A 26,337-nucleotide genomic window follows, 5' to 3' on the forward strand; every position below is an offset into this window, starting at 1 on the left:
CCAGCAACCCTCCCGACCCCACTGAGGGATAAGGGTGTAAAGAAAATGGATGGATGAATGGTTTTCACTTTTTTTCTCCAATCAAAAATAAGAGAATAGCATGTGTTTGTAATCAGCCCTGCTGGAGCCACATCTCACTGCATGTACACCTAGAAGCATTTCGTAATATGTCTCTGACAGCCGTAGATATTTAGAGACTGACATTTTCACCCATTCGTCAACCTCAGTCAGAATGGTCGGGAAGGGAACGTGAAAAGCAAGTCTTTCCTCAAATTCCCAACCAAATCTGGACTTTGACTGGGCCTTTCCAATACATAAATATGTTCCGGTTTCAGGTCTAATACATCCTCTACCATGTTTTCTTCAAGGATAGCCCAGTTTTACAACTTATGACCTGCTTTCTTATCCTGGTGGAATAGAAGCATCTCCACATCATGATACTGCAGTGTTTCACTGTCTGGTTCATGTGTTCAGGGTTATCGGCAGCGTTAGTTCTCTGCCACACAGTGTTTTTTTTTTGTTGTTTTTGTTGTTTCTTTCCAAATGCATGCCACATGCCACACGCCACACTTTTCAGATATTTAATTGTAAGTAATCTCCAAAACCATGGAGATTATTTACTTATGGTCGACTGTTTCATTTTCTACTTAAAATTCCAAAAACTACAGCGAGGTGTAAGGCGTGGCAACAATCTACAAAACTTCAAGAACCATAAATAGTTTTTTAAAGCACAGGCACGTTTACTGGGTGTTCGACGTTTTTGGACCGATGCCTGAATCAGAAATAAGCCATTAGATTCAGGCATTCATGGAGTATTACGTCAACAGAAGTACACTTAAAATTTGCACAGTTAGTCAGTCATGCACAAACTTGAATTACAGGATGTTACAAAGACTTAGCACAGTAAAAAAAAAAAAAAAAAAAATGTGTTGATGGTTTTAGTGGAAGGCAGTCAGCCACAAAGTGAAGCAGCATTTTCCTGCCTGCAGTTACTTTTGGCTCACAGGAAGCTCTGGACAAAACGGAAAACATTAGAGTTGGTTTGTTAAAAACAGTTACTCCATTTGCGTGATGCAATTTCCAATGCACTATGTTTAAAGAAAGCTTACTTTGTTTTTAACAAATGTACTAATGTAAATGGCTAAAACAAAATGATGTGTATGCAGTACATGAAATTACTGTGGTGATCATGTATATTTGCAGTCATACTTTTTGTGATCTTTCATTGTTCTGTTTTTTTTTTCACTGCTTCTTACTTTAGTTAATTATTTTAAAATATGTTTGGTGCTTTGTTCAGTGTCAATCATTTTTTTCAGAACTGCTCATTTTCTACTTATTAAGTAACCAAGCTCTTTAAGTACTCGTCATGTACAGGGTGTTTCATTTTAATCAATCTATAAGAACATTTGATTTGCTAAAAGCTTACATGTTATTTGCCAAGTAAATGTAATGTGCTGATTTTGTCACCAGGTGTCATCATGTTTAGAGTTTGTGATCATAAAATAAACTGGTAATCCCCATGATTAACTACAGCATATAACTACAACTTTGTTAAACAACAGAAAAAAACATCCATCTTATGACAAGACAAACTGGAGCAGCAGTAGGCATATGCTGCAAATCATCCAAGTTTAATTATAAACTACAGAGGATTTTTCACTGTTTGTGGTTTAGGATTGGCATAAACTGTGTTTGTAACTGTAATGACAATAAAGTAAAAAACTACAAAAATGTCAAGTAGTAAAAAAAGAAAACAGGAAAAAGTAGTTTTTTCATGCACCAAATTTAGACTGGGGTTTATTCCCCTGACCTCTAAAACCACTGTAGGTTTGGATTGCAACACTAGATATTTGTGGGTTTCTAGCAATTCGGTCAGTTAAAAGAAAGTTAAACTACATTTATCATTCCTCCATTATAAGCCACATGTTAAGATGCAATTTGGCATGAAGCATACATTTTGCAAAGTACTTTTTTAAGTGTATCACCTTTTTCACTTCTCAAGTTTTTGTTTCAATAATTATCTATGTTGTTATATTTGGTGAAAGAAAAAAGTTATTATCTTGACGTGACTTTAATATTAGCAACATCTGTCCATCCTTGCTCACTTCTAAGGGCAACTTAGACCAAACTGTTATGCTAAGCCAGCCAGAATACATGGAGAGTCCTACACACACCATGCACACCCTGGAATCTGGACATGTCACCAATCACAAGGCCACACAGAAAAACTCAACTATGCGCACAGGCATCTAAGAGCATTTCAGAGAGACCATTAAATTTAATAGTCATGGTTTTGGGCTGCGAGGAAGCTGGAGTACCCAGAGAAAACCCCGGCATGTGTACACCATGCAGAAAGAGCCCAGGGCGGGATTTGAGCCTAGGACCTTCTTGTTGCAAGACAAAAATGCTTTGCAGTGTTTTAGAGAAAAGGAGATGAAAGTGTGTCCATTCTAATTATTTTATTATTTTAGATTTAGTATTAAAGGGGATCAAAAGTGGCTAGGTGTCGTTAAAAAAAGCATTTTGTTAAGTGCTGAAGCTGAAGCAGCGAATTTGAAGCTAACTTGTGTTGCAGTAAGTAAATTCCGAGCCGACCCTGAAGGGACCAGGGGGCTGCCGCTGAAGTTCTCAGCGAAGTTTGCGGTTTCAATTGTAGAGGTCGTCCACCAGGTGGCGCAGCCCAGGCAGGGGGTGAGAAGGCTCAATCTAAACACCGCACTCCGCTGCTTCTCCTCCTCGTACCATGAGCTGAATCTGTCCGGGGACACACCAGGGGGAAGATGGCGGCCACTGACCATTCCCGGTCCGAAGCTGCCAAACAACGACGGCAGGATCAGCTCCAGCGATGGCTGGGCTCGGAAACGGACCGGACGGGGTCGGAGACTCGGAAAACCACGGGCTGTTCTGGGACGCGGCGCGCGAAAGTGCAGTTCGCGCAGGGAGCCGTGTTTATGGCCGCCTGCTCCGCCGGCGACCGGGAGGAGGTGGCGGCGCTACTCCGACAAGGAGCTGACATCAACCACGCCAACGTAGACGGGCTGACAGCGCTTCACCAGGTGGACAGTTTTTAACTTTGTGTCTGTTATTAAGACACTAAATTTTTTTTTTTTTTTTTTTTTTTTTTTGCAGGCGTCCGATTGTCTCTAAACTAACCGCGACGTTGATCCGTTAATGAGCCTCACAGAATGAGGCGTTCAGGTTATCTAGCTCGTTAGGTAAAATGTGTTGCTTTCTAGGAAACAAAGTAAACGTTTGCTTAATATTTACCGCATCGGGTTCTGCAGCTTCATCGGAGTGCTTGGATTTGTTCAGGGAGGTTTAGGCAGAATTTCTGGCCTGTGTGTGGATTGTCACAGTTTCTTTACTTTAGCCTGACACGTCCGCCTTATTTTTTCCCCCCTTGGTTAGTTTAATACTTCTTGCTTTGTTTTTTTAGTTTTATACCACACAGTAAAATGAGGTCATATCAATGTTGCTGGGATGATATTCTTTTATAGACGCAGACTAGCAGGGTTGAGGCAGACACTCCCTGTGTAGTGATATATTGTAATAATCTAGTGAACAAACAGGTCCTCCTGTAGAAAAACTAAAACTACAGGAGGGGTAGGAAATTAATTAATTCCAAAAGTTACAGTTCATAGATTCAGCATGTATATTATTTTATTGTATTTATTTTACTAGGTTTGTTCCATTGAGATCATACAGCTTATTTGCAAGGGAGATCTGGTCAAAATAGTTTAGTCTTGGTTGTTTTTAGATGGACAACAATAATGGACTAAGAATTAAGCCTTGTGGAACCTCTTTTGCAAGTTTGGCTTGTTATATCTGAACCATCTTGGTTCTGTCTTGAAGCTACTTTGCAAACCCTCCAACTGCTTGTTTAAAAACAAAAAGGTATCAGAGGCGTTTGAGGAATCCAGTTGCATAGAAAGATGGCACTACTTTTTTTTTTATCAAAGGCTTTTTTTTAAGGGCATTGATGGTTTTTATAGGAGCAGTAGAAGTGCCATGATCTTCAGGAAAACATGTGTTGTGTGACAAGGAAATTAAACTAGCTATATGTTCTTTTTCTTGTCCGCTGACCGAGGATTACTGCTCTTAGAGATGTTTCTGTCTATCGTCTTCAACTTTAGAGACCCTCCCTCCTTTCTACTTCAGTGTCATCAGTGGGCTGCACTCTGGACATCGTCACTGTCACACAAACCTTCTGTGATGCTGCATTTCCTTTTCATTTATAACACGGGGTGTCAAACACGTCGTCGTCTCATTACGCAAGCTGAAGACAAAGCCAGCGAGTGTCATATGTGATATTTAAGGAGATGTAAACATTGTTTTTTTCCCCCCCATATATGAGGTTTCCAAAAGAGCTGCAAACGCTTCAGTCATTTATAGCTACCAGTGAGACTTTCCTGTGAAAGCAATTAAACTTATTATAGTTTTTTACCTGTAGAACCATTTTTTTTTTGTTGTTGTTGTTATTTTTGTTTTGTTGTAAACCATTATTTGTTCCCAAAGACAAGCTTCCAAGCTCACTGTTTGTGTTCCACTGAGATGATTTTCAAATCCAAACTTAGTACTTCTGCATCACCTGATGGTGGTGAACCAAGCCATAAGACTCACAATGAGCTCAATACTCCATGTTTGCCCCAAAATCCATGATACAATTTAGATAGAAATGACTAGATTTGAAAGAGTCAAAGTTCATCTCCTCTGTTTTCTTCAGCTTGTGTAACATGAGGGTCACCAGAGTCGAATTCTGGCTCATGCAACGTGGAACCCTCTTTTAATTTCAATGCAACTTGAATGCTTTAGAGTCATTATTTGTCAAATGTCGGTCCTCCTTCACACTATTTAATGAAATGCGATCTTTTTGACTTGGATAAACACAAAGAAGAACCAGAAGTTTGTCTTTACACTGGCCATCAATGCTGATGTGTGTTTGTTATGGGGAGGGGCGATGCACTACTTGGTATTATATTTAAGGAAGTGGTAGTAAACCCAAGATAAAAGTTTTGTAAAGCGTTCCTGTTTTAGTTTGATCCCCATGTGGTACCCAAGTGAGGTTTTTATCCATCCCGTTCCTCCCCTGTTGCTCATCTGTTGCCTGGCAACTTGAATCAAATATAGGCCTACTCTTTCCAAACTTTCCATCCTCACCAACCAAAGACTTTCTCCACAACACCGTCTTTCTCCTCCTCCTCCTCCTCCTCCGACTGCTTCGCTCGCTCCTTCTCTTCCTCCTTCCTCTCTGCCAGTTCCCTGTGGAAGGGACTTCGGGGATTTCAGATGAAGAAATGGAAAACATTCCTCAAACAGCACAAGCTGCTGTCAAAGGCGATTTCCACAATGAGTCACTTGATGACTTGGAGAAAGACTCCGCTTGGAGGGTCTGTGCTCACCTCTGAAGCCTTCACAGGGGCAAGAAGTGCCCTCTGTTCTTTCATTCAGCTACTTGTTCGGATACCGCTCCCACCAAACAGACACACATCCCTCAGTAGTGGGTGAATAAAGCTTTTTGGCGCCGCTTGCAAGCGTCATCTTCTGTTCTTACAACAAGCACATTTTTGATCCCACCCCCCCAACCTGGTTTCCCGCTAATTGTCTCATATTGCGAGGAGCGAAGGAAGGCCTGTAGCGGCTTTGCGATTAGTTGATTTAGACCAAAAGCAAAGCCTCTTAGGTAGCTTAAGTCACTCCTGGAGGGGAACGGCTCTGTGTGAGGCTTTAGCATCATGTAAACACTCTCATTACTCTCCACTCAGTTTGAGGAGTTATAATTACTGATGTTGATGTGACGGCATTTACTTCAGGTTAGCAAATTCTGTTATCCACATCCAAATAAATAAAGAGAAAGAGGAGGTTTCTCAGCAGCAATTGGCAGGAAAAAAAAAAAGTCCCCAGAAGACGATTCCTTTTCTTTTCTCAGGCGAGAAAAGGCGAGGTTGATATGTGTGGCTTTCCAGTTAAACGTCTTGACTTCTATACTTATCGTGTCAAAACTTACTGCGGGCATCTCTATTGTCATGGTGATTAATTGTCAACGCCTTTGAGATCTCTTAACTTCTCATCTGATGCTGGGAGAAGATCAGAATGTCATTTGTTCATGAGTGAACATTTGCAAGGCTAACAGCATCCTCGTGTCTTCACTGTTTTTGTTTTGCTTTGTGATGTCAAGCTATTTTTAAGCAGAGCAGCCTATGTATGGGCTTAGAAAACTTTGAGAATGCATCTGTGGGGTCCGAAGGCTTGTCCTAGTGACCGGAGCGGTCACAACTTCCTGTGTGGTCAGCGCTACAAGGATCAGTCAACAAGTGAAATAAGTTGACTGATCCCCATTCAACGTTTTTGGTTGTTGTCTTTTATTTTGGATATTTAAAATCACTTCCAGTTCCAGTGTTGGCTGTTCTGTGCAAAATTAGGGTTTATTAGTCTCTTGCATTATCGTGCAAATATCAATATATTATTTGAAAATGATCTCAAAAATCCAGTACTATTGTTTATTGCGATAATTTCTGGGACAATTTATCGTTCAGTAAAATGTCTGATTGTGACAAACCTAGACTCATCTTCGTAATGACATTATAAATATGTTGCTTATAAAGTAAAAATTACGTCTTTCACTGTTTTCTTCATGTTAGTGTTTGTTTGAAATTGCAAAAGGGTAAGTTGTCATAAAAGACGTTGAGTAATTAAGGTATTACTGAGTCATTCTAACACATGAATATGCTAATAAACCATTTAGTTGTTTTGGATCATTGTGAAGCTCCTGCTCAGTCTTAGATTGTGAACAATTTTGTTCCATTCTTTTAATCAGCTCTGACCAGCTTCACTGTTTTTGCTGAAGAAAACTTTTGTCACAGCATGATGCTTCCACCACCATGTTTCACAATCGGGATAATGTGAAGTGTTATTCCTTCACAGATTTTCATGGGCTTTCTCTCAGCAACACATTTCTTCCTTCCTTCCACTGGTCCAGATTTGTGGAGCATCTTATTGTCCTTTCAACAGACTTTCCTACCTGAGCTGTGGTTCTTTGCGGCTCCTCCAGATTTGTGCTTTTCTTTTGTGACCTGTTTAGGTTGACTGTCTTTTCCTTGTAGATTTGTAGTACGGCTGAAACAATTAATTGTATATTAATCGTGATATATTAATTATTGAAATAATCGTCAACTTATTTAGTGACAGTTTAACTAGAGTATAAACAATCAGAAAAGGCCAGTTGTTGAAAGAACAAGATCTTCAAAGCAGTAATTTAGAGAAAACTGTGCAAAAATATATACATTTTGCCTTAAAGATATAAAAAAAAACAACATAAAAACAAGATGGTGAACAGATCATCTCTACACTGTTAGGTCAAACAGAAAGGGCTAAGGTTTTCACTTTGCTGTTAGTATTTTACTTCATTTTTTCGCTTCAAATGATCAAGCATACGCTAAAGGGATACTTTCTTATTTCAGTTCAGCCAATAAAATGTTAAAAGGAAATAGATGTTTTTATTTGTACCTTTTATGTATTTCTAATATTGTATAAATAGGCATAAGTGGTTTAATGGGAAAATCTGAAGAATATGCTATTTTTTAAATCCAATTAATTGTAAGAATAATTGACAGAAAAATCAATCGCTGAAATAATTTAGTAGCAGTCATACTTTGCAGGTCTCATACTCTGTCTCTTCAATTAATTTACCAACTAGTGGACGTTATTATCATAAGGTGTCTTTAAATTCTTGCAATATATTTTATTTCGAAGTGAAAAACAGGAAAAAGGTTAAGGGAAGTGAATATTTTTGCAAGGCGCCGCATGTAGTCTGTCTCATCTGTGTTTTTATTTCTACGTAACGACAGCGGTCTTGTTCCTGGGGCTGGTTGAAACCTTTTGTAGTGCCAATTTGTGACTCATTGCTAAGACAAAAAACAGCTGACTGACAGTAAAACGCCTTAATCTGGCCTCTCTACTCAGCTGTTGGCCACTTTATGTGTCACTACAATACATTTGGATGCATATACAACCAGTCGGGGAGAAAAAACAAAGTAAGGGGACTCCTTTCTTGGAAAATCAAGAACTGCCTCAGGTGTTCTCAGTTGGCAAAAGCATTAGGAGCGCTGTGAGAAGAAGTAGCATATCTTGATTTTCTTGCTAATGGGTACACAATGCTGCAAGCGCTGAAGGCAGTGGGTGCGAAACATTAAGCTGCAGGTTTCCGTAGACATACTTGCACTCAGTTGCTAAAAGCAGGAGAAAATGTCGCATGTAAATATTGGATTGGACCTGAAAGGAGCCACACTGTGATAGGACTGGGTCATAGCAGCCCAGAGCTGCTGCTTCTGTAGGAAGCTCCCTGTCTCAGATATCCTCTTTCCATCAAAACGGACCATCATTGTGATGCTTGTGTGGACTAAAGGCACGACCGAGTTGGCCAACAAAAGAGGCAGCTACTGCAGGTTCGTACAATGGAAAGGTTTGTGACGGTTTTATTGGAAAGGTTCCACAGAAAAGCACAACATTGGAGTTTTTTTTTTTTTTTATGGGTAAACAAGTTCGTACTGCAAGTTAGAGCACAGTTCAGTGGAAGAAGAATCCTGTTTTTTTTTTTTTTTTTTTTTTACATCACATGGTGTGAAACTAAGGTGTGTAATATTTGTCACCTGGTGCGGCATGTAGGTGTGGCTCGCAGATCAGCCTGAGTAGAGAAAGTCATGTGATCTCTGGTAGATTATATTTCATTATTGCTCATTTACATCATTAGCGGTTAATGATGGAAAAACGCTTCAACTGGTCATCTCTGACCACAACTCCACCTTAAACACTCATTATTTATTAGTCAGGTAATTCAACAAAATATCCATCCATCCATTTTCTTTACACCCTTGTCCCTTAATGGGGTCAGGAGGGTTGCTGGTGCCTATCTCCAGGTAACGTTCTGGGCGAGAGGCGGGGTCACCCTGGACAGGTCACCAGTCTGTTGCAGGGCAACACAGAGACACACAACCATGCACACACACACTCACACCTAGGGGCAATTTGGAGAGGCCAATTAACCTGATAGTCATGTTTTTGGACTGTGGGAGGAAGCCGGAGTACCCAGAGAAAACCCACAGGGAGGACATGCAAACTCCATGCAGAAAGAATCGAACGCAGAACCTTCTTGCTGCAAGGCAACAGCTCTACCAACTGCGCCACTGTGCAGCCCTCAACAAAATATCTATTAGGTAATTTGCCCATTTAGTGAACGGTCATCTTATTTTTTGTTTGATCAAAAAAATAACTGAACTTTAATTTAAAACTTTTTGTGAAATAAATTTAAATAATTATTCAGTCTATTTTTCTCTGTTTTTTTTATATTGGACTACGGCGTACACAGTTAAAAGTACACACCTTTTTTTTCTAAATATGAAAGCAAATCTTTTTTTTTTTTCCTCTTGATAAATGGGTGACGCTCAGGTTCATGTGCTTAAGGTAAAATGGGAACTATCTGAATATAGATGAATAGTATAGCTCTGTTTGAATTTTTTCCTCCTGGGTAATGTTTTCATCCAGAGCAATTTGTTTAAATCCAATTTGTTTAAATGGAAGACTAATATTAGCAAGCATTATATAAACTTTCCTTTAAAAGGACAGGAGACTGCAACAGTCAGTACAGTCTCTCATTCACTGGGAATATCATTTTAAAGGGTGAATAACACTTATATTGTTATTCAAATTAATGTGCACACTCTATAATGCATATTTACAGGCTATGCACATGAGAAAAAGTGATGTTTTAAAAAAATAAATAAATAAATAAATAAAAATTTGATGTGCAAAAGCAGTTCTCCAGCTCGCTAGCAGTGGCTAACATTTTAGTAGTGTCTGATGTAAAAATCACATGAACATGCCACAAGTACGGTGCGGTGAGTTACATCAGGGAATTGCATACCAACATTTAATAATACTTTGAATACTACCCTCTACCCCATCATGCGAAAATATGCAAATTTGTGCAGATATGGATATTTAACTGTCCATGATCTGCACAATAGCAAAGCAAGAAATAAAATGTTTTACAAACACCTGAAACAAGATGGACACAGTCACTTAATGAAATGCATAGAGTTAGTTGAACAGAAGATCTTTATACTTTCCAGCTGGACACATTTCCGTCATGCATTTCTTCTCTTCTACCGTGTTTTAAGTAGAGAAATGTTGGATTACACAAGGACACAGTAAAACACACGATAAGCGCAAGGAAAATGTAACTACCACAGTCTTAAAGTGCTCTTTAGTAATATGATCCATGTTATCTTCTTGCATCAAGAATCCTGTCTGGCTTGATTGTCATGTTTTCCAGACGTATGAATATATTCAGCTGAGTCTTCTTCATGCATAAAGAAGTGGAAAAAACAACTAACGTTTCTGTTTCATTTCATTTTATGGGAATATTTATAAAGTGGCATAAAAGTATTTTGCACTTGTAAATTTCTTGTGTTTTTTTTTTTTGTGTGTGTGTCATGCTTAAATGTTTAAGTTGAAGAAATACACTTATATATCAGAAATCCTGTGTAAAATTGAACCAAAGTTAATGACTTGACAAAATTTTTAAGAAGGTAGCAATTGCTTTCTCCCCCCCCCCTTATAAGTAAAATCAACATTTGGAAATTACATTTTACATATAATCAGGTTCTCTCCGTCTTATACTAAATTGGTTTGACGTTCTGGAGCATTTAAGTGTAATAGAAAGCAAAAATAAATGTATATGTTGGCAAATACTTTTTCACAGGACTGTAACTAGTTCAGCGCATCGATCCGTTTGATTTACGGTGACGGTAATTTTCCAAGCATTTTTGGCACGTTTGTATTTCCTTTATATTTATGTCTTAGTGTGCAACTTCTAACAGACAAATACAAAGCAAATTGTGTCGGAATAGGTAAAGCTGCAATTTTTTTCATAAATGTTAAAAAGCATAAAATAATCCCATGAGATTCACATGCGATTTATCTCGAAACTTTGGTTGGGTCACGTTGGGATCTTTAATAGACTTCTCCCCAGGAAAAGCTGCCAGACACAGCCACTGTTTCATTCACGGAACAAAATGACGGTTTTAGAAACTACTTGAGGGCTTTTAGCAGCCCACTTAGCAGAAAGTCATTACAGCAAGTATACAGTGTGGTCATTGTTTTAGCTCTGCTGCTCTAGTTGGGTTTAATAGATTTTGGAAATGTCTGGAGTTTCCCCCTATTCTCACTGAAAATGTAAACTGATTTTTAATGGGTTGGAGACCCTCTGAAACAAACATCTGTATTATCAGTTTGAGTTCTCAGCTTCAGGACTTTTATTAAGCAAATCAAACGCAGCGATGCTGAGGTGTTTGTTTGTCTCCCTGTCAGGCGTGCATCGACGAAAACGCAGAGATGGTGCAGTTTCTGGTGGAGAACGGGAGCGACGTCAACAGAGGGGACAATGAGGGCTGGACTCCTCTGCACGCTGCAGCTTCCTGCGGCTTCATCCAGATCACCAAGTGAGTCCTCCTCACCTTCACCATCCTGGCTACTGCAGACTCTGTGTTTTGTTTCACATCAACATTTTTTTTCAGTGTGGAAATTATAGATTAATATACTTAAATTATTTTCTAACTGCTTGCGGACCATCTCTCTGTTTTGAAGGTACCTGATAGAGCACGGTGCTAACGTTGGGGCTGTCAACAGCGAAGGAGAGCTCCCTCTGGATGTGGCCAACGAAGATGTAATGGAGAGGCTTCTCAGAGCTGAAATCAAAAAACAAGGTGAGCTCATTAAACACATCGCCGTCGAAGGTTCCCTGCTGAGTCATGGAGGCGACTTTGAACCTAAAATGAATCATAGTCACAGATCCATTTAACTCCCACTGCTTTATTTGAAGCTTTTCTGTGTTTAATTATGTCATAGAATCAAACCGTGAATTCTGTACCAAAGACTTCAACATAGTGGAAGATTCTGTAACTTTTTTTAAAAATATAGTTATCAACTTTTTAACATTTCAGAGAATAGCTTGTTTCTTAAATGGCTTCCTACATCTTCCTCTGTCTTCATACAGGTATTTTTCAGTGTTCTTCCCTCGGTAACATCTATGAACATCCATGTTCAGTAACTGGAAAATTATCAAATTTTAAACTTTTTGACCAATCCTGGTCACAAGCCAAGTTTTCATTGCATCTCAAATGTTATGAGTTGAACAGTGTTGAAGTATTTTGAGGATAACTGTAGATTAAATAAAGAAGTAATAGTTTGCCACAAGTTAAGCAAAAGTAATTTGGTTTGTTTTGTTATAGTTCACATAAATGAATAATGAAATCTCTGTGATGGCAGAAAAGCATCTGAATATTGTCAATACCGAATAAAGTTAACCCACATTTTTCAGACTTTTTTTTCCTTCATGACATTCACCCCTATTTGAACTTTTGCATCTCAACCACTAAAATTATGCATCAAGGTCTGTTAAAGTCTGTTCAATATGCCAGATATGTGCTATTGATTGGCAGAATTCACATACATAGCACTTGATATATGGTATTGAGTATCGCGTCCATAGATATTGGAATGAAGATCGTCAAATCAAGACTCAGCAACAAAGCGGTTCAAAGTGCTACACCTTAAACAAAACATAATGCAGTAACCAATTGTGAAACAAGCAATAAACATTAATGCCATCATAAAAATCATCAAGCAAAAATACATAAAATATATCAATCAATGTTCCTATTATTATTAATCAGAGGCAAATAAATAGGAACTCAGTCTTTCAGCATCTTGCCAGTTTTCTGGACATTTGTTCCAGAAACTGAACCAGAAGACCTGAGAGGTCTAAACATGTTGTTCACCTCTAATTCAAATGGTCACAATTTCTTGGAGAATTCCAAAAAGTATGAGAAGAATCTCCCTTTGTAATGTCTTATGGTTTCACTCTGAAAACGGTTTTAATTAAATGCATATTTTAAAAAAACAAAACAATTTTGTCATTCCCACGTTGTTCACATCCGCCTCACAGGGATAGACGTGGATAAAGCCCGGAAGGAGGAGGAGAGGATCATGCTGCAGGACGCCACGGCGCTGCTGGAAGGAGGCGGCTCCCTGACGCCTCACCCCAACACCAAGGCTACGGCTCTGCACGTCGCCGCAGCCAAAGGTTACATCGAAGTCCTCAAGTAAGAAGACAAATGACGGATGTTTTGTCCTGTTTTGGTTTCGTCTTGTATTCATGGCCATGTCTGCCCCTCCTCCTGTTCTTCCTCACCTTGTCAGGGTACTGTTGCAGTGTAGGGTAGATGTGGACTGCAGGGACATAGACGGGTGGACGCCTCTGCATGCGGCGGCTCACTGGGGACAGGAGGAGGTGTGCACCCTGCTCGCCGACCACATGTGCGATATGGCCGCCGTCAACAACGTGGTGAGGCCGACCGAAATGACCTTTGCTCACTCCTAAATCAGCCGCTGAAGCTTTATCGTCGGCTGCAGCTGATAAAACACGGCTCAATTTCCTTATAGGGTCAAACGCCTCTTGATGTTGCAGACGAGAACCTCGTGGACACCCTGGAGGAGCTGCAGAAGAAACAGAACGCTGTAAGTCTGCCTTCAAACGAGCTCCGCAGCTATTATCACCCGCTCAGATAAACTCCATCTGATTGATGGTGCTGCGGCACAGAATGTTCTCTGTGTTTATGTCTGTTTATATTCCTCTTCAGTTACGCAGCGAGAAACAGAAACAGAATCCTGTTATTGAGACCAATCAACCTATCTCCATGGTACCAGTCCGCACTCGCAGGTTAGTGCCATGATATGTGTGTGTGTGTGCGTTGGTACACACTTTGCCCTTCCTTGGCTGAATCCCATAAAGCCCAGTACCAGTTGTCTGCATGCACGCAAGTCTGATTTTAACGGTCCAAACGTTCCTGTGAGCTGATGTACTGCTGAAGTGACTTTGTCTGTCTTAGTGTCATCCTGCACACTTACTGATCTCGATTTGTAATTCAGGAGTAAGCCAGTTAGAAGTTAAGAAAAAAAAAAAATCTGTGTATAACATGATTATATAGATGGCAAACGGAAAATTAGACATAAATAATGGCAGTTCTGATCTTTTTATTGTGGAAAGTCCTTCATCTGTCATAAACAATCTGAATAGCTGTTTCGAGTTCATTTGTGTAGAAGTAATCAGGACCTTTATGTGAAGTACTTTCTAAGTAAAACATCTGGTACGTTTCTTTTTATCGGCGTTAGATCAGCAGCTTTAAAGTGGCTACTTGCTGCTGTCAGACGCTTCTGGCTTTTCTCCTTTTCGATGCCTGTGCTGAGAACTGTCTGTGCAGTCGTGGACGAGAGCTGCAGATCAAACCATCAAGAGGCAGAGGACGCTTTGTGCCGCTAGTCTGATTTACAGGGTTCCAGTATAATCTGGGGGAATTATACAATTTGCGTATTTTCCATATGTGGGTGATTGTGGAACAGAAATTGAATCTGGACTCCCTGTCAGAATCTCTGCTTGATAGATTTCAGATCTGAATGTCAGAAAAAAAAGTCTATCTGTCTGTCTGGCCATCCATTGATCTATATTCATATGTTCATCGTTTCATTCGCCCATATCTATCCACCTACCCATCCATCCATTCTTTTGTTTGTCCACTGGCACATCCATCCATTTTTCCATTTATTTTCCCAACCATCGGTCCTTACATCCTTTTGTCCATCAATTGGTCTATTTTGCAAAATGTCCTTCCCCCAATCCATTTTCTCATCCATCCATCCGTCCATCCAGCGTTTTGTCCATCCATTTGTCAGTTTGTTCTTCTACCATCCATCCATCCGCCTGTTTGTCTATATTCACTCATCCCTCACTCTGTCCATTCATCCATCCTTCTGCCCATACATTTTTCTATCCACTCATCCGTTTGTTCGTTGATTCATCCTTGACTTTGTCCGTTTTCCCATCATTCGTTTGTCTGTCCATCCATCTATTTATATGTCAAGTCTGTGGTTTTTCAGGCTCCATAGTAAATATTCTACAATCCCAAAGGAATGTTTGTAAAGAAAAATAGCTCAAAAATAGATTTAAAAAGTGTGAAATTTTGTTGAAAAATCCCAAATTGAATGTTAATTTCTGAGGTTAGCGACTACATTTTATGAGGGAAAATGGAAAACATTCTGTTTAACCACAGAACTGCGGTTTGTTTCAAAGAAGGAGACGTTATTCTCCTGCAGCTCAGTGTGTTAAGCTCTCCAAATAATTCAAGCATCCTTATTGGCTTTCTGTGGATTCCTTTAACTTGAGTGATTGGACATAATGCATTATACTTCCACATAGCTATTAGTCACATCAGTGACTAACAGTCACTTTTGGTTGGTGTCGGTAAACATAGTCAAGCCATATGACATGCAGTCAGAAAGAAGTAATGGAAGCTGCTACTAAAAAGTCTTAAAACTTAAAATGTTGCCATTTAAAAGTCTTAATGTTCTGCAGTGCCCTTTAGGCAATGACGCAACATACATAAAATGCTTTGAATAATGTGTTCCAGTGACCATTACATAGGATCAGGCACATCCCACTTTCCTGTCAGTATTTGTGGCTCTTAGACCTTTTCCTACATCAGTGTTTTAAATCCGGACAGGGATTATTTGTTTCCCAAAAACCGCTCGGCACCCTCTCAGAGCCTGCTGTTTATAACATTATAGCTGCACAGAGTGTCCTTTAGGTTTAACTTGGTACATCTTCAGTCATGCTAATTACACGGCTTTATGAATAATATGACTTGGTTGAGAAATAGGGATTGAATCATTTTTTAAAATGATTTAATCTAACATTCTGAGCCTTCCCGAGAGCAGCTTATTTACTACAAGTACCAACAACCAGTAATTACCGATAATTATTGCTTTGAAAGTCGTAGAACGGAAAACTTTTAGCTTTATTTCTACAAAACTCTGTGCTAAAAATCTATGCAACCCATTTTGTCCTGTTAACCACCACAACCTGTAATGTGTTTCAGGTGACAGAGCAGCAGAAAGTTGTTGTGTAGGGTTAAGTGGAAGGTAAATTGTACATGGTTTTTGAAATATTTTTTGCAAATTAAAATCTAAAATATGTGGTAAACGTATAACTATTATTCATTTTCACTCTGAATACATATGACTGTTTTATGGCGAAAACCACTTTGATCTGCCTTGTTGCTGAAATGTGCAGGACAAGCCAAATCTGAACTTATAACTGTCAGGCAAAATTGTATACAGGCCTGTCACAATAAAGAATAAATCAATCGTACGATAAACTTGAGGGAACTAGTGGCGGCATCATGCTGTGGGGATACTTTTCAGGAAAGACTTGTAGCTCTATGATGACAAAATGTAAATTGTTATTATTAATACTTTTGTTGATCATAAGTGGCTAACATGACACTGAGACCAGGCATTGTCTTTTTTTTCCATTTGAGTTAGTGCTCTTTTGTTTTGTTTTTTTCACAAATTGAAGCAAAATAAATCATAAATTGAAGATGCAATTAGAAATCTGGTGCCAACTCAAAAACAACGCACTACCTAAAGAGTCCAGCGGTGCTACCTGTTGACGTGCCGATTGACGCTTGCTTGCTCGCTTTAATTGGCTGCACGTTGTACGGTCGCCCTCACTGATCGGCTCCCTGCATGCCACCTGTCGTCCCGCCCCGACTCGGGCTCCGCCCCCCCCATTCCCTCTCCACCGCAGGACCTCTATTTCCCGCATGAGCAGCAGGGACAAGATATGCCTTCATGAGCGGGAGAAGCACCCGCCTCCCGCCTTGCCGAGCAGTCCAGCCGAGGACGAGGAGGAGGAAGGCCAAACGGGGCAGAGCCAGGCGAAAGCCTCCAGCAGCTCCAGCTCAGAGGAGGAGAGCGAGTCCGAGAGCGACACGGAGTCAGGTGAGGGGGGCGGGGAGAGAGAGGGGAGAAGCTGCTGTAGTTTTGTTTTGACTTTGTCTCTGCGAAACTGTTTGGAGGATTTTTGACCTGCGTAATGTTTTACCGTTGCAGAGAAAGCAAAAAACAGAGAAATCATAAACAACTTGAACAACAAACGAAATACCACCAGTGCGCTTTCTACCTCCATGTCAGCGACCACCACTGCAGGCCAGCTGAAGAAGGTAGCCTTTACAGATGTTGCATGGATACCAGGTGCTTACTGTGCTTTGTAGAGTTTTGCAACCCAAGACTTTTGCACATGTGGCAGGAACCAAGCAAGCCTCCAGCCACCGAGTCCCCCGGCTCATGGAGAACGTCCCTGAGGAAAGCGGGCAGCTCCGTGACTCTGGGCTCAGCCGGGCTCTCGGACTCCGTCCAGGACCCGAGCAGAGCCGCAGAGTCTGGACTCGGAATGAGCCGCTCCGCCTCCAGCCCCCGCCTCAGCTCCGACGCCGACACCAAGGTACACAATCGTTTCTGAGATTTATGCGCCCACAAAAGTACTGCCGTTATTTAGAACGTGAAGAGCCAAATAAAGGCGTCTTTTAGAGCTTCATCTCACTGAGCTGCATAAATAACTGATAAACAGACCAAAGTCTCCCTCTTTCATTTTCCCCAGGAACCAAGACTCGCTCGAGTGCCGCCGACTCCGACACGGAGACTCTTCAGTATTCCAGATAACAGCTCTGACAGCTCCAACAGGTGGGATTTAATGGGTCCAGCGTAGAGAAGCAGAATCGAAGTCACTGCGTATGTGTCCCTGTCACCCTGTCTCCCTTTTCTCTCAGTTGGCTAAGCCGTAGCTCGTCGTACACTCGACGACTCCATAGTCAGTTAGGGAATGAGTTCACTAGCTCCACACCATCTTTGCTACACAGGTCAGTCACGCTGCTCACCACCTGTTTTGTACGTGTTTGCTCTGCCGTTTATGTGTTTGTGCGCTTGCATTGTCACAGCTCACAACAGCAACCCCACCCTCCCCTCCTGCCCTTCATAGCTGCAAATACTAATTTATGTGTAAAAGTTACAGTGTAATATGTGCTTTTGTTTACCTTTCCTATTTTGTTCTTTTATTAGCTCGTCTTATGTAAAGAGACTGGATGACGCCAACGTGACCTCATCGAGTACAGGAACAAGCTCTGCTGGTCTCAGCCGCCTTAATAGTCTTTTAGCTCAGAGGTATTTTACCGTAAAATTCCAGATATATTACGTTTTTCTTTTTCAGACTTCTAGGCCAAAAGTACTATATTCACTTCTCAAGAAAAAAGGGAAATCAAAACCCACAAGTTACAGAAGAGTGATGGTGTTACATTTGGAAAGCCTGGCTAAAGCATCAATAAATAACATTTTGTCCACTCGAGGCAAAGTTAGGGATACCTACGTCTTAAGTCTTCAGACTAAAATGAAAATTGATGTGGCTATTTATCCAGGAAGGAGAAAGCCAAAGGTATTTGGTGGTAGTAGTTTGGAGACCTTAAAAACCGGCACCTGATTCTCAGTCTGCCTGTAATTGGAAACACAATATTCAAATTGCTTGAAATCTGTCAGCATGTAAAAAGTCATTGCAGTTTCTGCTCCAGTTCTGGCCAGCATCATTACTCTGATGTGAACAGACATGCCGCAGCATTTTCCTCCCAACAAGTGAGTCAGCGGCCTACTTTATATTAACCTGCCATGTTGTGATTATGTTGGTCTCATTTTTGTCCACATAATTAACTCATATATATGTTGTGGGGTTTTAATTGCACCACAGTAATGTATCTGTCAAAACATTATTCAGAGGACACCATCCATTACACTGCTTGAACTCTTTTAGTATGTCTGTTGTTGGTTTCTTCATAGGTCACTATATTCCAATGCTACAAACAATCTGAGTTCTGTCTCCTTCATTTGGCTCCAGACTGGTTTAACAAACAGCCCCTCTTTGCTTTATCTAGCAGGAACCTCAGCTATTGAGAAATGATGGCTTGCTGGAGGCTTGCACTCTGTTGAAGTTTTAAATGATTGGATCTTAATTTACCCAATTGCTAACCTTTTTCCTTTAACGACTGTAAAAGAAGCTATGCTATGAAGCTTACCAGAAATAGCACATGCTATAAACAACCATATCCCAAGTGCTGAGCTGAACCACATCCTTGCCAGCAATAAAATGTCTTCTAGTTTCCTCTGTCTCTGATTTTAATGGTGCAATATTTCGACGTGTGGTCAACACGGTCTGAATGGCTACATTGACTTCCTCTGCTGCAGTTGCTAAACTACAGCCATAGGCAGACTACATTTCTAAAACGGCACAGAAAATTGACGTCACTGTTCACAACTCAGCTTTCTGTTCTCTGATTGGCCCTGTTGAAAGTCTACTGGAGAAATTCAGCTCTATGGGAGAATTTGCAAATGAAGCACAGAAGGTAGATGAGAATCGGGTGGAATCGCTTAGCAAGGCTACTTTGGCTCAGACATGGAGGGGAAAAAACACTGTATTTAGGAGCTAACTATGTTGGAAGATTGTTTAAAGAGAGTTGTTATTGATTTAATGAAATCTGTGGCAATAAGCAGATGTTTCATATAGGAGACAAAATAGAGGGACAAAAAGTGGGGGGGATATATTATGATCATAAACAACATGATTTGGGGTTCAGGCTGGTTACATGCTGCTCAAGCTATCTGTAGTAGCTGCAGCATGAGGTGTTTTATTTACTATCCCCTCAGCTTTGGGTTGTTCTTTCCCTTTTCCCAGGATTCCAATTTTTTTATGATCCTAGAGCAAAAGTTGTTTATAGCAGAGAGGCCGGTTGGTGGGTGAAGGGAAATCCGTGCACTTCACCCATTTAATTTTCACGGAGCTCACAGGTTTTCTACGTTAATGGCTTTCGTAGGAAAAGTCATCAAGTATTGACTATTAAACAGTTCAATGGAAACCTTTTTTGCTAAAAAAAAAAAAAAAAGAAGTGTTATTTATGTAAACCAAGATGTCAAATCATCATCCAAACAAGGTGATGACCATGTATTATTAAAAAGAGAGGTTATGAGGGCTTTTTTGTTTTTGTGCCTTTGCAAAAAGGATTTGCAAATTGACTAATCTGCTTCTAAGAATGATGTAAACGACACGACACATAAAATTTATTTATAATCCCTACTTTCAATATTTGAGGGTATTATGGGTGAAAAATATGACCTTATGTGTGTTTCTGGCCTAATTTCAAACATAAACAACTTAAAACATTTTCCCCAAAGAGCTCCTCAGGAACAGACGGAAAAGAAGGAACCCCCGTCCACCATCACCTCAATTTCTCAGAGCACGACGACAAGCGACCAGGAGAGCAAACAGAGGCGCAAGTAAGAACAAAACATCTAACCAAACCTAGACGGTGACCTGGCGTTGTCACTAACAGCGATTCTGATCACAAAGGTCGTATCTGACACCTGTGCGAGATGAGGAAGCGGAAGCACAGAGAAAAGCCCGCTCCCGGCATGCGCGGCAATCCCGGCGCTCCACCCAGGTCAGGATTTACCTTCCCACGCGTTCCCTGCCTTTGAACCTCGGCTGCGCCGTGTGTGTGTGTGTGTGTGTGTGTGTGTTTGCTTCATCGTTGTTTTCTTTTATTCAAAGGGAGTTACGCTAACAGATTTGCAGGAGGCAGAGAAGACAATTAAAACCATGAAGACAGACAACAAAGGAATAGAAAAGAATGAGGAAGAAGAGAAAGAGAAGGAAGCCAAACAGAAGAAGGCAGATGAAGGGGTAAGAACCCTCTGAAATGGTTACAGACCGGTTTGGCTGTGCCGTTCGTGTTTCTGTGATCGTGCGACACTGAAACGATGCGTTTACAGGAAGTGAGCTGGAGATCTCGTATTGCCAGCCTGCAGAAGTCGGACCTTTTGGGTCTCACTCAGCCTGCTGGCTCGGCTCGCCCTCCGGCATCTGAAAGAAAAGGTAGTCGCTTCTTCAGTGCCTTCCAAAAGCATCTTACATTCACAAAGTTTATGCATTTTATTGGGATTTCATATGATAGAACAACGGAAAGAGCATAATTGTGAAGTGGAAGGAAAATAATGATGGTTAAAAAGCTATTTGTTTTCAGCCCATTTTCTCTCTGGTATTTATTCTTTATTTTCATTCCACTGAATTGAATTTGTCTACTTTATTCATAGGAGTCAAAATGCCGATTTTAACTCCGGAGGCACTACAGGCGTCCACAGCTCAGGCAGGGAGAATCTGTCAACAACACATTATTAGTTTTGCCATTGACAAATCTGGCATTTATGGCGAAAAATTTGCTGTGAAAGAAAGTAAGACATCAGACGTCCCAGTTAATGTTGGCCACGAGTTTTGTTTAGGGACACAGCAAACATATGGAAGAAAGCTCTCTGGTCAGAGGAGCCCAAAATTAAAACTTTTTGGCCTACTTAGCCTGCTGTGGAAAACTGGGATCATACTGGAAGAATGCTTTTCTACTGCATGGACAGAAGAGCTGGTAATAGCTGATGGTACAACTGAGCTAACTGGAGGGCAATGCTTTAAAAAATTTTTTTAGAGGCTTCAAAAGACTTGAGACTGAATTGGAGCTTCGCCTTCCAATAGGTTAAGAACCCTAAACATACAATCAGGGCTGCAATGGACTGGAGTAAATAAAAAATATATTCAAGCATAAGAATGGCCCAGTTAAAGTCCAGACACAAAATAAAAAGAACTAAAACCATGTACTGTTCACTTTTTGTTCTACTTCCCAATTACACACCAATTTGTGTTTCTTTATAACAAAAAAATCTCAATAAAATACATAAAAGTTTTGGGTTCTCAAGTGAAAACAATTCAGTTGATATGCTTTTTTTTTTTTTTTAGCTTAAGCCCTTAGATACTTCTCTTTTCTTTTTCCACATCTGACATGCTGTGTGGTTCTGCTCAGATGTCGAGTCCATCACAGGAGAGAGCGAGACAGAAAAATGGGCCAGAGAGCGCAGAGAGAGGAGACAGGCCCGGGCCAGGAGGAAGGCACAGAGGACCGGGGAGGTAAACACCAAACCGTCTTCGCTGCAGGATGGTTTGGAGCAGCTGAAAGCTGCAGATTGACTCTGGTTTCATACCATCTGTCTTCTTCAGGGCGAAGACATTGAGCCCAGTGGAGAGGAGGAGTTCTCAGGGAGTGGGCTGGATCCACAGGTTGTACTTGATGTGCGTAATCAAATATCATTAAATAAATACAGCAGACACGTTTACCTTTTTTTTGTTTTGTTTTGTTTTTCTGTATGCAGAAAGACAAAGACACGAGTTCAAGGTTGGATACCTCGTATAGCAACCGCACCCAGAGAGAAGGATCGGAGAGCAAAGATTTTAAAAAGGTCAGCAGCAGCTGGAGTTGGTTGGTTTGCTCTGTGGTGATACTTCTGTTATTAATTGCCTTTCTGTGTGTGTGTGTGTGTGTGTGTGTGTGTAACAGCTGTTTGAGGAGGTTTCCAGAGAAAACAGCCAGCTCCAAGCTCAACTGCAGGACACACAGAGGATCATTAGTCAGACCAGGGTGGAGCTGGAGAAGGCAACGCAGGTGATGAGCAAGTTCAATCCCCTGCTTAAAGGGGCAGTACGATGTAAAATATTATGAGCTTTACGTCTTGTTATAAAGTTATTTCCTCATCAGAAGCATGCCTGGAGTGTTTCCTTGATTCTTTCATGCTTTCATGTTTGAGAAATCCTTGAATCTCCCTTGGTAACCATTCAGCTGAGCAAAACATGGATGTAGCTCCAGCTAGGTGTTCTCAGAGCTGCAGTTTCCAAGTTTCCGCCTCACAGTGCAGCCCTCCCCCCGCAACTCGGCCTCTCGGCTCCTTCAGACTAGCCAGCAGCAGTTAGTAAACACCTGGTGGAATTGGACATTGACTGAGCTTATTCTCAGTACAAAGCTGATAAGAAAAAAAAACAACATTTCTTTTAAGTCGTATATGATACATATAGCATTTTTATAACAACTGATGGTAACATATTTACTTGTTTTTTTTTGTATGTTTTTTACTAATTGCATGAAAACCTTCGGTGGTGTTGATTATAAAAAAAAAAGTATTTCTTTGTCCAACAGAGACAAGAGCGCTTCACTGACTGTTCAGCACTACTGGACCTGGAGAGAAAGGTAAAGCTAACTCCCACCCTTCCTGCCGATATTTTCTCTCGCTTGGTTTGTATTTTCGTAGTTCTTGTAGCTTCGTGTGCCTCACTAGTGCCACCCCTGCCGTTTGACACACTCTCCTCTCTTCCCCCACTTAAACCACTTCCTCACTTGTTTTCACTCAACTTCTGTCCTCCTTCTCTGCGTCGCTTCCTCTCTGCCCCCTCCCATCCCCTCACGTTTTTTCCCCGACACCAGGACCGGAGGATGTTGGAGCGGCACATGGCAGAGCTGGAGGAGGAGCTAAAGGTGAGGAGTGGTTCGGAGGGAGACTTATCAGGACCGCTGACACTTTTGCATGCTTCTCTGCTCGACTGGCCTGGCTTTGGCTTGTGGGAGCACGCTGCAGAGAGCTGCCTCTCACTGTGGTCAGGTGGTGTGATAAGGTTGGTGTTTGGCACCTGCCCACCCAGTTTTACCTGAGTGTTTTCTCTGAGACAGCCATGACAGTTTAACGAAACCGCTGGGAAAACAATGCAAGTTATTTTTTTAAAAAGTGTTGTGGCTAGACTGTACTGTAGATGGCTCAGCTGAAGCCACTTTTGAGTTATTTCTGGCTTCCTGTGGTGTTTGTTTCATAATTTGTTGCACAACAGAACCATTTTCCATTAGAGCTTCAGTACAGACTCAACATTTTGGGTTCAGCAAGGACGTCGGAAGTTAAGTATTTTATCCATCTAAACTTGTTCATTTGACTTTATTCAGTAACAATTAAAAATACACAATTTTTTTGTTTATTTGCAGATGCTGTAGTTTTAAAATTCATTAAAGTGACAATAAAAATAATTGCGAAAAGACCAGTCCAGCAGAACCATGCCATCCAAACAAGTAGTTATCATCCATTTCTCGTTATCGAGGTGAAATGCTCAATATGTCATAGTATTGATTTTAGGTGAAATTTCCCAGCCCTAGTGTCGCCCCTCCCCCGCCTGTTCCTGCAGACTCCTGGTCAGCTGGCTGAAAGGAGGTTACAACTTTCTCTTTACTTACAGGAAAGATAAATTTGGCTGTTTTGAAATATTTTATGTCATTATGTCCAAACTAAAGTAGCGCCACAGGAGATCTCTGGTAGTTTATGTAAAAGTTTGCTCTTAGCACCATATGGTCAGTTGGAAAACACACTGTAGTCCTAGCAGGGTTTGTGTGATTTGCTATTTCTTAACTTCTGGTTTCTAGGAAATCCTTATTTCTTACTAGCTGTATTTAATTCCTCTGTACAGTTGCTGTAAATAACAAAACACAGGCTTGTATCTTTTTGTATCTAGTTAAATATATTTCTAGGCTGCAGATTTGAGTGCTTTGACTTCCGATTCTCTTAAAGGAGAAATCAGTAACTTATCTTTGGATGAAATAATCACTTTTATCATTTAAGAATAAAGAATGTAAGCAGAATCCAGTTGACCACATGAAATAAGCTAGAAATAAACATTGTGCTCTGATTTTAAAGAAAAAAATAAGGGTGTCACATTAAATATATTTCTTTAATTATTTTACAGTTCAATTGAATATGGGACTATTTTTAGATGTGCGCCGATCAACTAACCGGGTTGATTGATTGATTGATTGATTGATTGATTGATTGGCCCCAATTTCCTTAATTTTGGGCGATCTGCAATTAATCTATACTTACATGTGAAAACGAACTTATCTACCTCCGAAAAGGTCTGACAATAAATAAAAGTGCAGTTAAAACAAGTTTGTTTTGTTAATAAAACTAAAGTTTCAAAGTTCTGCGGTCCTTGTCTTGTACTTCTTACCGGATGGGATTTTTCATGTAAAGTAGATGGTGAGTCTGATTAATCGCTGTGAAAGACGCCAAGCGACGACACCAAAACACACTTTGACGCTGCACACACTCCCTGTTCGGACTTGATTTAACATGAGCTTTAACTTCTACCTGCAGGTTTTGGTTGACCTGAGAGCAGACAACCAGCGTCTTAAAGATGAAAACGGAGCACTGATCCGCGTCATCAGCAAACTCTCCAAATAGATTGAGAGAGACGACCACCAGGGAACTCTTTTCCCCCTCATCCTCCTCACTCCTTTCATCCATCCCACCGCTTCCATACATTCCTCTCAGTGCCAAAGGGTGAGGGGCGGTGGGGAGGGAGAGAAGCAATGGAAAGTTCTACGCACACGAGCACTGCAGCTTCACTTGGATTGAGATGCCTCTTCATGAACAGCTGGAGTGTCTTTTGAGTGCCTTATTGCTCAGTTGCCACAGGAGGGACCTGTGCACGCGCTTCCCCACCACGTCGACGTATTGTGACTATTCGTCAGGGAACCTGCACACACACGTACACCGTCCCGCCGAGTGCATCCTTCCTTCCTTCCCACGATGCACGTTCCACTGAGCACACGACATGGCTTGGTTCTTAGAGCGTCCACCTTGTATTTATTCTTTTGTGAACACATTTCACGTCACACGTTGAGAAAGTTTCCCCTCACCAGGTCCAAGTGTTTTGGTGTTTTCTTCTTCTGTCACTTCTCTCCGGGGCACGTCTTAGGCTCTACGATTTTGTGTTAAACCATGCCATGAAGGCGAGGGGGCGTCGGTGAAGCTCTGTTGGGTTGTTTTGCTGCCACATGCAAGTGTTTGAACCCACCTACCTCTCTCCACTTATGCACTTCCCTGCATCGTTTTGTTTTATTTCTGTAATCGCAGACATACTCCATGCTCTTAAAGGCGAACCAGGTCAGTGGACCACAGCACTTTACTCTCTGCAAAGCAATAAAAAAATAAAAATAAAAAATCTGTGACCCTTTGCCCGGTCTTTTAGAAAGACGACTTTAAACCACAGCAACCGTCCTCACTGAGGAAGCAGCCTGAGAATATTCACGTTCAAAGGTTGCGCAGTTGCTGAAATGACTAATTTGTCCAGATCTATTATGCTATGAATGGTTTTTAATTGTTACCATTTATATTATGTTCTCTCTTTTTTTTTCCAATTCCTCTTTTAACTAAGAAGCATGGTTATGTATGTAAATGTAAGTCTATAATGTTACCCTTTGAAGTAAAATTCCATGTAGCCTTGCTTCACATGTTGGTTTTCTAATATATATTAAATGGATCTCTGCACCATAATAAAAAAAAGTGTTTTTCAAAGCTTGCTTGGTTATTCTGAACCTGTCACAATTGTTGCTTTTATCCATCAGATGTTTCTACTCAAAGCAAGATGGTTGTTATTTTATAGTTTCAATGCTGTAAATACCATCAAATGTCACTTTTTTCAATAATTCGGATTCATCATTT

At 40.8% G+C, this 26,337-nt stretch overlaps 1 protein-coding gene across 3 annotated transcripts; it reads left to right on the forward strand.

Moving 5' to 3' along the window:
- Positions 1 to 2,664: 2,664 nt before the first annotated feature.
- On the forward strand, positions 2,665 to 25,676 carry LOC106964667 (protein phosphatase 1 regulatory subunit 12A-like). 3 transcript variants are annotated; one of them, XM_015060309.1, is made up of 24 exons: positions 2,665 to 3,056; positions 11,365 to 11,495; positions 11,641 to 11,759; positions 13,001 to 13,157; positions 13,255 to 13,399; positions 13,498 to 13,572; positions 13,695 to 13,774; positions 16,697 to 16,890; positions 17,002 to 17,111; positions 17,198 to 17,392; positions 17,549 to 17,631; positions 17,718 to 17,807; positions 18,007 to 18,108; positions 20,161 to 20,262; positions 20,336 to 20,426; positions 20,537 to 20,668; positions 20,758 to 20,860; positions 21,834 to 21,937; positions 22,028 to 22,087; positions 22,180 to 22,266; positions 22,365 to 22,469; positions 22,998 to 23,048; positions 23,283 to 23,333; positions 24,988 to 25,676. In XM_015060309.1, exons 1-24 carry the CDS (start codon positions 2,781 to 2,783, stop codon positions 25,072 to 25,074), a joined length of 2,730 nt encoding a protein of 909 aa, XP_014915795.1. In that variant the 5' UTR covers positions 2,665 to 2,780; the 3' UTR covers positions 25,075 to 25,676. The 3 variants fall into 3 exon arrangements, with proteins under 3 accessions (XP_014915795.1, XP_014915797.1, XP_014915798.1); XM_015060311.1 differs by lacking the exon at positions 23,283 to 23,333; XM_015060312.1 differs by lacking the exon at positions 17,718 to 17,807.
- Positions 25,677 to 26,337: the final 661 nt, after the last annotated feature.

Source organism: Poecilia latipinna, unplaced genomic scaffold (assembly GCF_001443285.1).
Source record: "Poecilia latipinna isolate Pla-1442-1.1 unplaced genomic scaffold, P_latipinna-1.0 Scaffold1699, whole genome shotgun sequence".
NCBI lineage: Eukaryota > Metazoa > Chordata > Actinopteri > Cyprinodontiformes > Poeciliidae > Poecilia > Poecilia latipinna.